Source organism: Melanotaenia boesemani, chromosome 21 (genome assembly GCF_017639745.1).
Source record: "Melanotaenia boesemani isolate fMelBoe1 chromosome 21, fMelBoe1.pri, whole genome shotgun sequence".
In the NCBI taxonomy this organism is placed as follows: Eukaryota; Metazoa; Chordata; class Actinopteri; order Atheriniformes; family Melanotaeniidae; genus Melanotaenia; species Melanotaenia boesemani.
Window position 1 is genome coordinate 28,648,365 of NC_055702.1, and position 18,698 is coordinate 28,667,062.

Consider the following 18,698-nt stretch of genomic DNA (forward strand, 5'->3'; position numbering starts at 1 on the left):
ACTTTATTAACATTACAGCCTGTCTTCACCACCGTCATGATGTCATGTCTTAGTTTTACTTTGTCAGAAAATACTAACGTGAGCGGCTGTAACAGCGACTCCATGTGTTAGCGCCAGACCATGGTGACCATCATATATAAAACACAACACTATCAAAGATGACGTCTTTCTGACATTTGAGAAAAACATCTCTGGTTTTTATTTTGGTTCATATATGATATTTGCTGTGATATATTTCATGGCAAAGAAAATATTGGAGTTAAAAAATGTAAGTTAACATTAAAGCACATCAGAAAGCTGCCTAAATAATGTTGGTAATATAAGGCAAACACCTTATATATATTTTTCTACAGCAACAGCAACACAAAAAGACAAAAGCTGGCATAACAGCAGAAAAGCTGGAGAGAAATAACTAAAACAACAGCAAAGGGAAATAAAAGGAGAAAAGAATCATATAAACGATCCATTCATATAATTAAATATTTTCTCTGATTCATTTATTCATAAATCAAATCAGTGATTTAACTTTCTATTGGGACATTTTCGTTATCTCCACATTAATTCCTCTATTATTCCGAATGAAAGTTCTTGTTCTTCCTTTCTGAGGAACTGGTGTCTTTCCGAACAGCAGCTGGTGAGAAGCTATGAAAACACAGCAGAGCTACACGGCTGTCCTGGACCGATGCAAAGACCCTCTGCTTCAATAAGTCCTCCTGTGTGAGAAAAATCTAATAAAACTAGTGATTTTAGGACATTTCAGAGCCTCTGAATAAAATGTGTTAATTTTGAGTTGGTTTTTATTTTTTTTAAAGATCTTTAAAAGTGAAGGAATGTAGTTTTGGTCCTAAACTTCTACAGACAGGTTTTGTTCCTTTCCGAGTGAAGACGGTCATTTCATCACATCTCTGGGTGGACCACCTTGCTTCTGGTTCTGCCAAATGAGCTGTCACATGTCTGTCCAACCTCCTCGTTTCGCTCTGCTCCCCCTCTTCATGCCCTCTCTTTTCCCTCGCTACCTCCCTCACTGCAGCTGCTCAGCCTTGTAATCAGCTCATTGTCCATGACGGAGCAAGAACAAAGGCAGGCAAATTCAGATTAACCAGGCAGCGGGGACCTGAACCCATCAGCGGTGCACTGGGCCTTTCATGCTTTTTAATGGCTTGTGACAGGCTCTTTCTCACAGATTCAGTGACAAACTTCTCAATTCTGGTTGTGGATTTTTGAACTCTCAGCTCTTGTCACACAGCTGAGAGCCATGACCCAATTGACCAGTCAGCTTTTTGATGAAAATTGTTTCAACAGTGAAGCTTCCAGACAAGGGGACCCGCTACATAATCACTGTTCCTTTTTATTTCATACAGAGGGTACAGCATCCGACCAGAACCGCCCCGCAGCAGAGACAGAGAGGACATTTATAGAAAGTGAATCAAGGCTGTTAGCTAAATCATCCTACACTGGTCAGTAGGCAGGAATCGGGTCTTTCCATTATGGGACAGAGGCTGTTATTACTGGTTATGTTTCAAAGTCCCTGACTGTCCTGGTTTTTACGGCTGGTCTCTGGGCTACGCTCTGTGGTGACGGGACCCTGTGTGTGCCAGCTCAGGCAGGAATTTACTGCGCTCTAACATTACAGGCTCACCTGGGTTTTGGTGAGATATTGGAAAAGTTTCCATCTGGTTTTAAGTCAAGTTACAGAACTGGAACAGCACTTTCAAGAGTTTTTAACAACCTTCTTTTAACCGTAGATTCTGGAAGTTCAGCTGTCCTGCTTCTTCTAGACCTCACTGTAGTTTTCAGTGCAGTTGATCACCAGATCCTTCTGGATCGTTTGGAGCGGTGGGTTAGCATCAGAGGTTCTAAATTAACCCTTAAAACTCCAGCAGATCTCCCTGAGCTCCATCTCTTCCTCCATCATCAGTGTCTCAGCAGCGGTGGTGTGTATCTCTGTGGGGTAAATGTGATGGATATTTAACCCTTTAGCTGATCTACGGAAGTTTTCCAGACATTTCTATCCCGTCCAGGAGGTTTACAATCCAACCACTCAATGTAGTTTTATTCAGAGACTCTATCTGGTAAATCCACAATGATCCATGATAACAGCATTATTTATCACATTTCACCATAAAAACATCACCATCACTACTATGTAGCTAAGAGACCTCTATTTAGACCTGGACATGATGATGAAGCCACTTCCTGTCAGACTTTCCACCAATCAGAGAGCTTAGATTGACGGTAACGTCCAATCAGGAGCAGCCAAAGATCAACCAGTGAGCAGAAAGTTCTATGTGTGTGTGAAAAGAAGAAAAATAATGCTCCTCTATGGCTGGAATAAAGCCAAGAAGACGTTTGTTGGGGCGGCAGTGGTTTCAGGTTCTTTTCATCCACAACATGGAAGACCAGAGGATGAGAACCACTTTCACTCTGATGGTGATTCTAGTTTTGAAGCAGCAGCTCGACACCAGCATCCTGCTTTTCACTGGGGTCAGCTGGGGAGGCGAAGGGAGGTAGAGGACCGTATCGTCATGGCGACAGGACAAGGGAACGAGCATGCTCAGAACGACCTGAATTGATTTAAAGTGGAATGAATGTTTACATGATCGAGGAACTACTCATTTCAGATTTAAAACCATAATAAATCAGCCTCTTACTTCGGACTGAAGTTTAATTCTGAATGGCTATTTTCATTCAGAATTAGGTGTTTACAAGATCATTTTAAAGAAGATTTCATTTTCATTCTGAATTAAAGGGGAATTAAAACTCACATACGTACAGCATTACATAAGCAAAGCAAGATTAAAAACAGAATATTTCTATAAAACAAAGACAAAAAGGGCAACGTTGCAGTTTAAAACAATTAAAAATTAAAAGGTAACAGTTAAAAACTAAAAGCTTGTGAGAATAGAAACGTTTTGAGTCTGCATTTAAAAGAAGATCCTGTTGTAGCGGACCTGAGTTCGTGTGGTTGGGAACGTAGCAACTGGGAGCTCCATGAGCTGATTTTGACTGTATTCTGGGAATACAGAGTAGATCGATGATCTCAGGGTTCTGCTTGGTGTGTATTCGGTGAGCATGTCGGAGACGTAACGAGGAGCTGTGCCATTCAAAAAGAATGAAAAAAAAATTCTTTGCCTCACTGGAAGCCAATGAAGAGATATTAAAAATGGAGTGATGTGTTCACAGCTTTTGGTTCTAGGTAAAAATAGATAAATAAGGAGCCAGTCTGCTGCCAGCATGTAGCCGTCAGTGTGGAAAGTAGCTTTGGTCCTTCATTCCGGCAGAGCGGGACCAGACTGGAGGCTGGAGGTCTAGAAGTGATGCTACGCTAACGAAACACACAAGAGGAGGATTTCCTTTATTTATTCTTACACAATGTTTTTATTGTTGTCCTCATTTCTGCCCACACGTCTTTATTTCCCACAACTACTTGTCCACCTGGTTAAAAACACCGCCCACACAGCTATAGAATGAATAGAAAGAAATATTATTTAACTCTAAATAAACTGCTACCAATCTCAGATGTATCTGTACATATTTATTTTATAAATTAAAACAAATGACTAAATTACCGGCATCATTACTGTCATTTAGCAGACATATTTCTCCAAAGTGATTCACCGCTCTGGGATTCCAACTTTGATCTCCTGCATGGCAGACGGATGTTCTACCGACTGAGATATACATCCGGACGTTCCGATGCCTCTGGCGTGTCTTCTTCTGACACAGCATCTCCACCTGCTGCCACTATTCTGTCTTTCTGACACCAGTAACGCCCACGCCGTGCCCACCAGTTCCAATGTGCCTCATCATGGAAATGAAGTGATGAATATATATTACAGGCGTCCACATGACCAGTTATAGCCACCATGTGGGCGGGGCAAGGTGTTCCCCTCAGGTGCGCCCGCTTTAGAATTGATTCTGATTTATAAATGGAAACAGGTGGAGGACGTGTGTGTGCACGCTTTTATTAATCTGAAAGTAGAAGGGCAGCATTTCCTTTTTGTGCAGCAGACGCAGCCTGTAGTTTGTTTTGCTACGTTAAGTTGGATAAATGAGGAACCTGGTTCCTCAGAGACCTCCGACTCACTAAAAGAATTTATTTTATCATCATTCAGTTGTAAAAGTTTTCAGTCATCCAGTTTCTTACATCATCAATACACTGAATGAGATCATTTATTGGACAGGTGGTCAGCAGAAACAGATATGTAGAACTGTGTGTCATCAGAATCGGAATATGCTTACGGATTAACCAAGTGGGAGCATGTACAGATTGAACAAGGGGGCCAAGAACAGACCCTTGGGGAACACCATATGAAATGCTTACTTTGGCTGGTTTCACACTGCAGGCTGAAGTGACCTAAATCCGAATTTTTACCCCTATGCGGCCTGTATCTGATGTTTTTTTCAAATGCAACCTAGGCCACTTGGATATGTGGTCCTAAATCCGATACGTATCTTTTGCCACGCGACTTCTGTAACTACCAATAAGTGGATCTAGGTTGGGCTTTTTTAACCTAGTAGCACATTTAAGAACGGTGGGGAAAAGTCCAAAGAGCAGCAATTCCAAGTACATCTTCTACCAGACAATCAAAAACACATTCAAAAGCCTTGGTAGGCATTGCATCAAGACAATAGCTTAGCTGATGTACCTAGTTTTGGAGGTCATGGTTTTGTAAGGGACTAAAACTGGAGAGCGACAGCAGCATGGCACAGTGGAGTTGGAGAGTAGTGAGTTTTACCAGCCTGAGGAGGAGAGCCCAGCAGTTTCATGTTGTACTAAACAGAAACTTGGAATTATAGATTTTCAGCAATAATTTGAGAAGAATATTGCTGTCTAGATCCTTTATTTCTGTTATTTTTTCTGAGTTGTTCTCTGTAATTTCTATAATCATCCTGCAGTTTAGTTTTGCACCATTTGTGTTCAGACTTACGGCAGGTTCTTTTTTATGCTTTTAACTTACTTAAGTTTGACTGGAGCAATTTCATCTAAAATTCGTGTCACCGAATGGTTAAAAGTATTGACTAATGCGATTTTCATGATTTCCATAGTTGCAGACTAAAAACGGAAGTCTTTAGTAAATGTAGGAGTCTTACTGGAGTCCCGTCATCTCCATCGTTGGGTTTAAGGCGGTAATCTGCGCTGGTTCATGTCAGTCTTTCTTGGGTCTGCGACAGTATAAACGTGTTTGATATTGTCGCAAGTGGCAGTGACGTCACACAATCAACAACCAATAGATGAGCTCTGACAACAGCAGAAACCCTGACAGAACGACGACAAAAACGGACGAAAAAGAAAAAAAAAAAGACGAAGAAGAAGCGGTGATGCACCGTTGTAGGGGGACCGTCCAGAAAGAGGAGCGGATGTTATTAGAAGGTCTGCTGTGGATCGTTTCTGGGTTACAGTATCACGATTTAACGAATGAGAGAAGAATAGAAACTCATGAGGCAGAGCCACACTTCATGAAATAATAACAACGTGTAATTCCTTATTGATCCTTATTGATCAGTCCTGTTCCATATCAGCTGTCCAACATATCACAAAAATGCTAAAAGAATCTCGTTGTGGTTTCGTAAATAGTGATTCACAGTCTGAGACTCGAGTTAAAACTCTGAACATTTGTTGTTAGATGTGAGCAGGTAGTTCTCTTGAATCTTTTCCAAATCTTGTTAAAGTCTTCTGATGTACACCCAGCATAAGTTGTCACATAAAACATGTCGACTACTTGAACAGTTCTGGAAGATAACATGAGTTCAGTTTCAGTCTGAGTGGTTGGATTGTAAACCGCCTGGACGGGATAGAAATGCCTGGAAAACTTCCGTAGATCATCTAAAGGGTTAAATATCCATCACATTTACCCCACAGAGATACACACCACCGCTGCTGAGACGCTGATGATGGAGGAAGAGATGGAGCTCAGGGAGATCTGCTGGAGTTTTAAGGGTTAATTTAGAACCTCTGATGCTAACCCACCGCTCCAAACGATCCAGAAGGATCTGGTGATCAACTGCACTGAAAACTACAGTGAGGTCTAGAAGAAGCAGGACAGCTGAACTTCCAGAATCTACGGTTAAAAGAAGGTTGTTAAAAACTCTTGAAAGTGCTGTTCCAGTTCTGTAACTTGACTTAAAACCAGATGGAAACTTTTCCAATATCTCACCAAAACCCAGGTGAGCCTGTAATGTTAGAGCGCAGTAAATTCCTGCCTGAGCTGGCACACACAGGGTCCCGTCACCACAGAGCGTAGCCCAGAGACCAGCCGTAAAAACCAGGACAGTCAGGGACTTTGACTGGGGGTGACAGAGATCTAGAGTTTTTAGGGCTACTTCATGCTAGCAGATGAGAAACCATGTCTGAACTGGTCCAAAGTTTAGTAAATTTAAAGATGTATCTGCTGTGTATTAAAACCTAAACTGTTCTTTTATCCCCACCTTGTTTAACCTGCAGTCCTCTGCTATCATGCCTCTTACCATCAGTTTCTCTGCATCAGCCCGAACTTTAAGAAGCTCTGTGATGGCATCCACAAACCCCTGGTGGTGGAAATTACACATCTTCTCAATCTCACGGTCATGGTTCCTTATCCTGGCATCCAACTTTTCCATGAAGCGCTTGTGGGCATTGGGCTGGTCATCATAAATGGACCTGACAGAAACCAGACAGGGAAGAAGGGAAGAAACAGGGACGTAGAAGGGAAAAGAGAGGGATGAGTAAAAGATGAAATAATACAGAAACTAAGAGCTGTGAAAAAGTCTGTCAGAAAGCATCTCTGCAGCGTATTACAAACCGATAGAACTGCAAATGAAACAACCACTGGATTCACTGGAAACAAGTTGTCATGGTGATACAATCAAGTAAAAAGTGAACAAGTTTGTGAAGGTATAAAAAAAACAGCTGAACCTGCAGTTATTTCACTACCACATTAATCTGTAATATAGGCTGCAGTGAGACTCCACAACACTGTTTGCAAGCCACCAATACACACCAAAAGAAGTAGTAGTAGACCTGGAAGGAGAAGTCAGCCATCTTGGTTTTCATAACACAGCCACCTGTCTGCTGTAAGGGCTAAATAATGATCTACTGCAACCCTTCATCATGTATGCCTTCAGAGCCTTAGAGCACCTGCTGGGTTGGCTATGGCTTAAATAGAAAGGAAATTAGAATAGTTTTAAAAAGTTTTAAACATTTTATCTGATCCTGTATTTTGCTCACAGATATTCAGATGGTACGTTAGCTTTCTGAGCATCCTGATTCACTTTACTGAACCCAGTCTGACTTCTGGACTCCGTCATAACAAGTCCCTTTTCTGCAGCTTAGTTTCTAAATAAAGATGGTGAATTGATTTTCAGTCAAGGTCATGCATTCAAAAATATTTCTTTGAAGCTGAATACACACACACACACACACACACACACACACACACACACACACACACACACACACACAAAACATAGTGTTTGCCCCCTTCTTTTTTTTACATTTGTCACACTGAAATGTTTCACATCATCAAATGAAATACTAGACAAGTAACACAAGTAAAGACAAAAACGCAGGGCTTAATGATGGTTTTATTAAGAAATGGCCATGTGTGAAAAAGTGATTGCCATGTACACACGTGGACAAAAGTGTTGGTTCCCTTCGGTTAATGAAAGAAAAACTCACAATGGTTACAGAAATAATCTGAATCTGACTAAAGTAATAATAAATAAAAATTCTATCATATTTAACCAATGAAAGTCAGACGTTGCTTTTCAACCATGCTTCAACAGAATTATTAAAAAAATAAACTCATGAAACAGGCCTGGACAAAGACAAAATAATGTGACCAAAGAGTCGTGTTAATCCAAGGTGTGTCCACTAATTAGCATCACAGGTGTCTACAGCCTTCTAATCAGTCTGGGCAATAGCCACAGCTAGCATCTGGCCAACATGTTTCTCTAGTAGCAACAAGCACTAAGAAGCATTTCATTCAAGGATTAAAAACGCTAATAATTCAGCGTGGTGTTGAGCTCCACTGGTTAGCCTTTCACCTCATGTACAGAAGCTATGGCTCCGTGATGCAGCTGGCCAGGGGTTCAAATCCCAGCATGGTGTCCTTTGCAGTACGTCTGTGCCTCCTCTTTCCTGTCCAAATACTGAGGAACAAGGGCCAAAATATCCTTTAACTAATGTAAACAATCTAAAGGTAGATGGCGGAGTTACACAAGGAAGCGTTGCCGATTTAACACGGCTGTGTACTGGAACTGCTGGAGAACCACTTCTGGTTCATGGTCCTCAAACCATGAATTCACAAAGTTTTAAAACTTTGAGATGTAAAGTGATCTGAGATAACGGAAGTCCACTGAAGAAATATTAAATCTGAGTTCATTATTTATGATGGGTCAGGTCTATCAGAGCGAAGAGTCCAGAAGGATCCGATCATTTCCAGTAAAATGACTGGAAATGATCTGCTGCACTGGAAGCACACTGAGGAGCAGCAGCACCACCTTGTAGGAGCAGATGGGACACAGATGGCCAGTTGGCACATTGTTAAGAGTTCCCACTATGAATCCCTACTGGTAATCCAACACTTTCTTACACACCAGCACACACATGTACACACCAAGCCATTTGTGCCAGTTGAAGCTGGGCCAGGATAGCACTGAAATCCTGTTGGTGTGTGTGTGTGTGTGTGTGTGTGTGTGTGTGTGTGCAGACTTTATAAACACACACTGTACAAATGCGTATTATTAGTACTAACTTTCCTCCACGCATGTAGCACTTGCTGTATCTATAAAATCTGTAATTTTGTGCTTTTAAAATGAAAGTGTGAAACTATAATGCAGCATTTCTCAGCTCGTGACCGTGGGGGGGGTTTAACTGCACTCTAGGGACAATCTGAAGATTCCCGGCTTGTTTAGTTTGTTTTAAATGTTAAAAAACATCAACTCTGTTGAACCTGTCTTGTTGTAAGGCCTGTAAAACTTTTTAAAAACAAACTCCATCCATGTTGTAGAGCACAAACCCAGCAACCGCTGCCAAGGCGACTCATTTCAGGACCAGCATCTCCATCTAGTGATCCAAAGTGGATTACTACAACCCAGCTGCACATCCACAGGGTTATTTGATGCTTTGCAAGTTTAAATAGAGCAGGGCAACATAAAACCTATACTGCTCTATTTCCACACAGAATGGTAGAGGATGGCATATATAATTATTTTCTATTAATATTTACTGATAAAAAAAAAAATGTCTACAAGAATGATCAAATATTTACATTTATGTTCAGCCAGCCAGAGTCAGCAGATAACATGCTGGTCCACCTCGTACTGGCTGTGTTTGTCTCCTGGATTTTGTAACAAGAATGTTTACCAGGATCCTTTCCTTTCCTTTTCTTTTCTTGGGTCTGCCTGATCCTGTTCATGTTTATACGTTGTTGTTGTCTACTCTTGGACGGGTTGTACTGGAAATAATTTCGTTGCACTTGTAATGACAATAAAGTTCAGTTCAAGTTTAAGTTTTTAATTTTCTTTCAAACTTAATTACATTTCAACAAATTAAAATAAATATATAAAAGTTTTTGTTTTATTGTCTTGATTTTCTTAAAAATGAAATAAAAATAATCTTTGTATTTAGTGAGAACCTTTTTCCAAAGTTATTCCTGCCATCACCCTGATTGCAAAATTAGAAAAAGACTCAGGTTTGCTGTTAAATAGTGGTTATTTAAATTAATTAATTAATTAATTAAAAAAACACTAAATTCTAATGTTTTGGGGGAATTAATAAAGAGAGTTTTTTCTACTACGTTTCTACCGCGACGTTTTGGTGTCAACTTGTGACACCAGAAAAGCTTCTTCAGCTGAGGAAAAGCTGCATTTCCTGAAGGAAACAACGACAGCGATGGATGGAGTTTGTTTTTTTTTGCACCAACGTTGCAAAGCATTTGTATCTGTGACCGGCACTTCACGGAAGACTGCTGGACGAATCAGGTCCGGTACAACGAGGGATCTGCTACCGGGCTGAAAGGAGGGTCTGTTCCCACAATCAAGGACCACGTTTCCGGTCCTGAGCTTGTCTGTTTTGTTTTGATAGTTAGTGTGTAAGCAACGGTCAAACTAAAGGAATTAACCTGCTGCGGACTGCTGAGTCGCTGCGGGCTGCCGAGTTGCTGCAGGGCTGCTGAGTCGCTGCGGGTTGACGAGTCACTGCGGGCTGTCGAATCGCTGCGGGTTGACGAGTCGCTGCAGGCTGTCGAGTTGCTGCAGGCTGCTGAGTCGCTGCGGACTGCTGAGTCGCTGCAGGTTGACGAGTCGCTGTAGGCTGTCGAGTTGCTGCAGGCTGCTGAGTCGCTGCGGACTGCTGAGTCGCTGCAGGCTGTCGAGTCGCCGCAGACTGTCGCGTTGCTGCGGGCTGTCGAGTCGCTGCGGACTGTCTGGTCGCTGCGGGCTGCCGAGTCGCTGCAGGCTGTGGAGTTGCTGCGGGTTGACGAGTCGCTGCGGGCTGTCGAGTTTCTGCAGGCTGTCGGGTCGCTGCAGGCTGTCGAGTCGCTGCAGACTGTCGAGTTGCTGCGGGCTGTCGAGTCGCTGCAGACTGTCGAGTTGCTGCGGGCTGTGGAGTCGCTGCGGGCTATCGAGTCGCTGCGGGCTGCTGAGTCGCTGCAGGCTGTGGAGTCGCTGCGGGTTGACGAGTCGCTGCAGACTGTCGAGTTGCTGCAGACCGTTGAGTAGCTGCAGGTTGATGAGTCGCTGCAGGCTGTCGAGTCGCTGCGGGTTGACAAGTCGCTGCGGGCTGCTGAGTTGCAGCAGGCTGTCAAGTCGCTGCGGGCTGCCGAGTCGCTGCAGGCTGTGGAGTCGATGAGGGTTGCCAAGTCGTTGCAGGCTGTGGAGTCGATGAGGGTTGCCAAGTCGCTGCAGACTGTCGAGTTGCTGCGGGCTGTTGAGTCGCTGCGGGCTATCGAGTCGCTGCGGGCTGCTGAGTCGCTGCAGGCTGTGGAGTCGCTGCAGACTGTCGAGTTGCTGCAGACCGTTGAGTCGCTGCAGGTTGATGAGTCGCTGCAGGCTGTCGAGTCGCTGCGGGTTGACAAGTCGCTGCGGGCTGCCGAGTTGCAGCAGGCTGTCAAGTCGCTGCGGGCTGCCGAGTCGCTGCAGGCTGTGGAGTCGATGAGGGTTGCCAAGTCGTTGCAGGTTGTCGAGTTGTTCACTCTCGTTTTGAGGGTCTGATTCGGACTCGAACATGTAAAGCTGCATGTTTTGTGTTGACATTGTTTACGGAGTATTTGTATTTCTTTGGCTTGTTTACAAGTTCTGCCGGTGTTTCTATGATGAAAACTGTGCGCGTTTCCGACAACTACTCCCAGCAGTTGACCAATCAGAGGCAGCCGCATCATGGGGAGGCGGGGCTCCGGGCAGAAGAGTCTCATTCTGCTTGTTTCTGGCAGAGGCTGATCCAAGGGCCCACGGAGAGGATCCGTTTAATAAATAAAGGGGTTTGTTACAAACGCTGGATTGATTCCTGCCCTTGTGAACTCACATACTAAAATAAATTAGCCTGAAATTAGCATAGACAGATTTTACAAATGTGACATCTGAGTTGTGCTCTGACCAGGAACAGGATCTTTTAGGATCTTTACTAAACCATTAACTAAAAACTATTTTACTGGCAGTGCTGAACATTTCTGATTTGTATTCCCAGAGTTTTATGTGCAACTTTCTGACTCAATAACTCAGGTTTAACACCTACAATATATCATAAAAGCTGTTCACCTGAAGTTTTACTACAGGACTGAGCTCTGTGTTTCACACCGGTGGGAAACATCGTGCAGACGAAGCTCTGACTGCCAGACAAAATCAGGGAAATCTAGAGACATTCAACTTGCTTACACAAATAAAAACATCCACTGCCTGTAAAAGTGAGTAACATGAAGAGACTGAGAATCCGACTTCCTGGTTTTACAGTCTGTGTTTGCACCAGAGGTCTGGCAGAGAAGTCCAATCTACCCTAATCATCTCGCACTGAAAATGAACAAAGTCCTGGCCTCAAATAGTTTTTAGCTTCTCCAATGAAGTACTGGAAGACAGGCAGGGCTGCACGGTGAAAGAGGAAAAATTAAACCCTGCCACAGCTTTAGAAGGAAAACAGACAGCATCAATAATACCAGTATACATGGCTTAGTTTGATTTCACATCTTTACTTAATTTATCTTCTTTTACACAAGTTAAAGATCAGTACACCACCCAGCCGTCACTGGGCAGGAGGAAGCTGCAGCATTCAGACAGCAGAAGGCCCAAACAAGCTTGTTCCTGCTCAAACAGAAGCTAACCACAATAGCCACGAGCTCCAGGAGCTTTGTAAATGTCAACACTCCTCTTACAGTTTGATCTATTTCTATGTTTTGACCATACGATTATGTCCCTGAGCTGCTGCTGGAGCTCCGTTGCCTCAAAGCTACCTCTACAACCTTTCTCCGCCCGAGTCCAAGTCAGCAGAGAAACACATGAAGCTGGAACCCTCTTCTTCTCTTCTCAGGGTTTCCAACATGATGTTAATACTTTACTAACCTGCTCATGTATATAACCGTTGTCCATATATGTCCCAGAGCCCAGGTAGAAAACATTCCCAGGGACAGAATGAGCAACACCAGCTGGAAGGTTGCTGATCTGTAAATAATACCATCCATTTTCTGTTCACCAACTCAGAGACAACCAACCATCCATCCCCACAAAATAAAATAATTTGTTGACCTGCTCACCATGCCACTAAATAATAAAAATATTAATAGGAACATTATAAGGTACGTCCACAAGTACAATCTGGCCCTGTAAGACATACCAATTCTAGATGTTCCGGTTGTTATTATTGTCAGAGAAATAAATATTATTTCTCATTAATAATTTCACATCACTGTAAATGTGTAAAATCACATCAACCCTCCTTATAGGTCTTTAATCTTTATTTATATACATAAATAAGAAGTAAAGTAAATTCCATCCAAGTCTCCTCTGCTGTGTGCAGAATACATAAATCCAGCATATTAACTGTGATTTCTCTCAGAGAAAGCAGATGAAAAGGCTCCAGGACCTCTGCCTGGACTTGGAGGCTTCTTTCTGGAAACTACATAATAAAATGCTTTTGAAGCAGGAAAACATGCAGCTAGCTTTCCAGCTGCTGTTTGACACCTAAATAACTAGACCACACATCTGGAACCTGCTACAGACCATCAAACTCACCTTACTGCACACATTGTACCTGGAACTAACAGAGCCTATTAGTACTTGCCTATAAAACAACACTAATCATTAATTAAAAAATCGAAAAGTCTGTTCAGATCTGTTGCATTTATTTCTTATGGCTCTATGTGCACTTTTTTTCCCAGAGTAATTTCTTTTGAAAACATTTTCTACAAAATACTTCCACACCGCTGCTGAATACGAACATTTTTTGGGTACGAGCTTGGTTCAGGTGAGGGGGGGACTCGCCACTACCGCTTGGGTTTTCTTCGCTATACATTTAAACCTCCTTCCTGCAGACCTTCCTCCGCCTTCACTCTCGCTCACTCTTTCCAAACACTGGCCTGCGGGCGGCTTCCGCCACTGAAACGCGTGTTGTAACGGCGCGTTGCCATTGGTTGAGGGAGGAGGCAACGGCAGTGCTCCGTTTGGGACGCTTGAAAAAATCCGGCAGGAAATTAGGAGCGTTGGTTTGAGATACAGCCGAGATAAAATGCTTTAGAATCGCTGTGTGTAGAAATGAGATCACGTGTGTGTGTGAATCAAGATCGCGATTTTTTTAACGATTTATTGTGCAGCTCTAGTTTGGAGGAAAAATCTTCCTCGGCCATGGAAACATGGAAGGAAAACAAAGCAGTGCAACTTTATTTTACTTCCTGATTCACACACGATCCCACATGGAAAGTCAGGATATAATGAGATCTTTATGGTTAATTACATATGCCCTTTATAGCACAATTAATAGTGAAATTATGAAATTCCTTTTTTCCTCTATTTATTTGAAATGAAGACATTGTACATTAATGAAGATGAAGGTGTGCGTAGAGTTAGCCTCGCAGCTAATTTACATCTGTTTTCCCTTGGCAGAAATCCCCAGTGGAAATCCCAAGTGGGACATGCTGTCACACCATCAGACATCTTCTCTGTTGGAAGAGACAAAGAAGACTCTGTATCGAGAGGTTTCAATAAGATTGAATCAAAATAAATGATGACTGGATCTGATCAACTCTCTGTTCAGAGGTAGTATTTTAACTAAGTTTGACCTTAGTAACACCTACCACTTCATGTCACAGAGGGGGGTGAGTGGAAGGCTGCACCAAGTGTTCAGTAATGGCTTTTGGAATCAACAGTGCTCAGTCATCTTCCACGCCAAGGTCAATGACTTCCTGTTGGACTAACTGAACCACTGTGTGGTTGTTTACTTTGACAACATTCTGGTGATCTTCAAATCTCCTTTGGAGTATGAAGGTCATGTGCAGCAAATGCTGCAGAAGGTTGCTGGAAATTAACTGTATGTTTCCCAGACCACGTTGTTTTTTTTGTCATTTCATGCATCCTCAGAGGTTAAGTCCTTCCTCCAGGAAGCAACAACAATCAGAACTCCAGCCAAGCTGTTGTCCATTTAACCACCTTAACGTCAACAGTTTCCTTCATGTGGACGCCTGCAGAGGAGTCTGTAATCAGCAGCAACGATCCATCCCTGTACCCACTCATGCAGCCTGATTCCAACTATTAACTCCGTATGGAGGTGGAGGATTCAGATACAGGGGTAGGCACTTTATTATCTCAACATTCAGAGACACACTCCTCTATGCATTTTTCCCCTTAAACTACATTTCATTTCTGGACAGAACACAAAAATCCAACAGCTCAACGACTTGAATTAACTGCTGTCCTGAGAGTCTGTTAGAATATATATATATATATATATATATATATATATATATATATATATATATATATATATATATATATATATACACAACTCGCCTTTAAGGTTAAATCTTTGTTCTTGGTTTTGGATTTTGTAAAATACACTTATAGACTTATAGTCCAGTGCGACTTTAATATGTTTTTTTCTTCTTCTTTCCTCTTCATAACGTATTTTATGGCTGATGCGACGTATATTCTAGACCAGGGCTACTCAATTCGGTCCTACGAGGGCCGCAATCCAGCAGGTTTTCCATGTATCCCTGCACCAACACACCTGAGTCAAATTAGGTGGCTCTAACAGCCAATCAGGTTCTACACAATGACTCATTAATTTGACTCAGGTGTGTTGGTACATGAATGCATGGAAAACCTGCTGGATTGCGGCCCTCGTAGGACCGAATTGAGTAGCCCTGGTCTAGAACAACTTATAGTCCAGAAAATACAGTAGTCATGTGATTACTAGAAAAACTGAAATAAAGTTATTCTATTAATTGTTTTGGCTCTAATGAAAACCAAACAGCACATGAGCACGATGAGCTGTCAGCACGGTGGTGGAGGGATGATGGTCTGGACACCTCACAGCCGCTCACTGAGTGGACCACGAACTCCGCTGGAAACCAAGTATTCTAGAGACAGATGTGAGTCCGTCTGTCTGACAGATGAAGCTGGAAATGTCTCATGCAGCAGGACAAAGATCCCAAACACAATAGCAGATCAGTTTGTGAGATGCTGCTGTCATCTGCAGAAATACTCTGATTACTCTGCAGATGTGGGGAGTACCAATGACGCGGTGGAGGAATACCAGTACTACGGACTGGACTGGAAATGCAACTGGTAATAAGATCATAAACTAACCAATGAAACCCAAACTAACTGAGTGTCATTTAGTGTTAACTTATGGGCATGTCTTCAGAGGTATTCCCAGGCATGCTAACAAAGAATCATCGCCCAAAGGCATGTCTACGGTGAAGGCATGTAGGAGGTGGAGGAATTCAGCTGAAGTCTATTCATTTATATCATTCATTGTGGCCTTGGCAGCTACTCTGACAGCTAGCTAGTACTCCACACAGAGGCGGCAAAGGGTGCTAGAAATCGTTAACTCCAGTGACTCAACGTCCGATTTCAGAGCTGTCAGCCTCCTTTCCATTCACATAACAACACCAAGGGTCATGATCGCAAATCTGACTTTGGTCAACTATAATGTCAGAGGCGTAAAGTGTCAAATTTATCATCATTTGTTACCAATTAGCTTCGAGCTAACACCAGCAGAATAACGTAAAGTCCCACAGTCACAGCTACAAATAATGTGATCATTTATGAGAACTTCCTAAATGACTTGACTGAGTGTAAAACCCCCACAAGAATTTTTGTTTAGATAAAGCTGTATTAAATTGACTTGAAACGGTCCGTGTTAGCCTCATTAACGCGCCTAGCTTCTGTCTTCATCACAACACCATATAGGATGCAGCTATCATTGCTAACGTTAGCCTGCCGGTCGCTATGCTAGCTCTGAAACGAAGCGTCTGATAATGGAGGAAAGACTACACAACACACACGGTATCATCGGCTTGGACCCCAGATTTCAGAGACTCTTACCGAAGAGTAGGACCGACACAGGCCGTGTCGGTACTCTCAATTTCCTGCAAAATGCGTTCGTGTTCCGTTACACAATCCAGGGTTTCATTCTCCGCCATGATTGTTTATGAAGAGTGCATCACGGCTATCACTGCAGCTGCTGCTCCGTGTAGGACGAGGACAGGTCAGTGTGAGGGCTGGCCTGTGAGAGGCACTCTACCGCAGCCGGGACTTCACTGACAGCTGATCTCACACGTCCAGGAACGGCGGGGCGAAGACCCGCAAAGTTTACCGCAAATACTGCGGTACGCATAAACACCTATAACGGATCTGACTGTATCAGATGCATAAACATGTCCTGCCTGAACTCAGTTACATGTCACCCATAATGTCAGAAATGTAAAGTACAAGTGAACGCAGCATGTAGGGATGTCAAACATACGGCCCGGGGACCAAAACCGGCCCGCCAGAGAGGCTCCAATGAATGGATGAATTCAACAAATGTGAATAAATGTAAATTTTTCCAAGACAGGAGGATGACTTGTTCTAACTTTTCTATATTTCTGACTTCAAAGATGTGACCAGTGCCAGTCGAAGGTAATGTGGAGCCCCAGGCGAACCTCAGCTGTGCACCCCAAAAACAAAATATGCAGAAAATGCACACATTGTAGTTTTATTACTGAAGTTCCAGCAGCAGCAACTGAGGAGTCAGTGTTTGGTTTTTGCATTGAACGCCGTGTTGTTGCCTCAGGAGGTCAGGGTCACTACTCACGAAGAAATGTACATCCATGTACATTAAAAATAACCAGATCTTTAAAAGTTACTCTGGTCATCAGTGAAATACTGGATTTTTCACTTCCTGGCATTAAATGGTGATTTTGTAGCTCCACTGTGATCTGGAAGTAAATAGCTAAAATAAATAAAAATAAAATAAATAAATGTAAACATAAACATTTTATAAATAAATTTTTGTAGATTTTATTTTATACATTTATATGAAAATAAATCAATATTTAAAACATAAATATATCTTTTATATAAATTCTATATATATATGAAATATAATAAAAATAACCTTTAAATAAATGAATAAAAAATAAACAAAATAGAGTATGTAAATAAGAAAAATAACTAAATTATGTAAATATGTAACTGGGGTTATATGATAACAAAATATTGTTGAAACGACTTATTTTTCTCCACAGCCTTCAGGTTCATCATGTTTTCTGAAAGGATAGCTCATGAAAAGTAAACATCTTGATGATGTACTTGTACTTCTTTGTACTAAAACAAGGGGGACATGTGGAGTTTTCATTATTTGTAGGTTATCTTGTTGTTATTCAACTGGTCCGACCCCCCGGAGACCAGAATGAGCTGAAAGTGGAACCTGAACGACGATGAGTTTGACTCCTTTGGTCTTCATGTTACACATGAGCCACGTTCCTAAACATGATTAAACCGCTTCATCTCACCGTGATAAAAGTATTTGTCTGTCCAAACTCTTTAAGTTTTATGTAAAAGTGATGAAACCATCAGATGTGGCAGCTGAAGTTCAACAGCTAAGAATGATGAAGAAACTCTGCCAGAACTGATGAAGGCAACGCTAGACCGCCCTCAGTAAACCATCAGCTCTTTGCTTTACTTTTTACATCACATGACCATTTTATTGGTAAAACTCTGTTTATTATTTCCTGAAATCTAAATAGTTCTGGTTCTTTTTTTAAGATCTCATCTACATTGTTCACCTCTGTTTCATATTTGTTTCCATATTTCCTCACAAATGCTGTAAAAATGCTTCATTAACATCGACCCTCCCTAAAAACTGGTTATATGAGGTGATGTGTTTGCTTTCAGTGGTGGCTGTCAGATTCAGATGGAGGAAATCCAGTCTTAAATAGTGCATACGAATACCTTAATGTTGTTCCCAAAGGTAAGTCCACAGACTCCAACTCTGCAAACATGTTCCCAAAGGCCTTCTCTTCATCTTTGTTAGTTAGTTCACCTCGAAGAAGAGGAGGGTCAGGTAAAGCAGCATGGACCCTGTCAGTGTCCATCTCTGCTCAGAATGAAAGTCATGTGTCTGAACGTGTGTGTGTGTGTGTGTGCCAGGCAGTATGCGATGGTCAGCAGAAAAATAAGGAGCAACAGGAAAAAGGAGACCTTGTGATTTACTGGACTTTGTCTCCCACAAAGCAAATTCCAGCCTCTGT

The 18,698-nt window shown here is 42.3% G+C and overlaps 1 protein-coding gene across 4 annotated transcripts in view; it reads right to left on the reverse strand.

Moving 5' to 3' along the window:
* exoc6 (exocyst complex component 6) overlaps nt 1-16,906 on the reverse strand; it is a 77,395-nt gene extending 60,489 nt beyond the window's left edge. For 2 of the 4 annotated variants that reach the window (XM_041973805.1, XM_041973804.1), the window contains exons 1-2: nt 16,510-16,904; nt 6,469-6,640 (exon numbers count right to left, since the gene is read on the reverse strand). In XM_041973805.1, the coding sequence (XP_041829739.1) occupies nt 6,469-6,640; nt 16,510-16,607 (270 nt within the window). In that variant the 5' untranslated portion in view covers nt 16,608-16,904. Of the gene's footprint in view, nt 1-6,468; nt 6,641-16,509 lie in introns of all 4 variants that reach the window. The other 2 variants (XM_041973802.1, XM_041973803.1) reach the window with 2 other exon arrangements.
* Between the last annotated feature and the right edge of the window lie 1,792 nt (nt 16,907-18,698).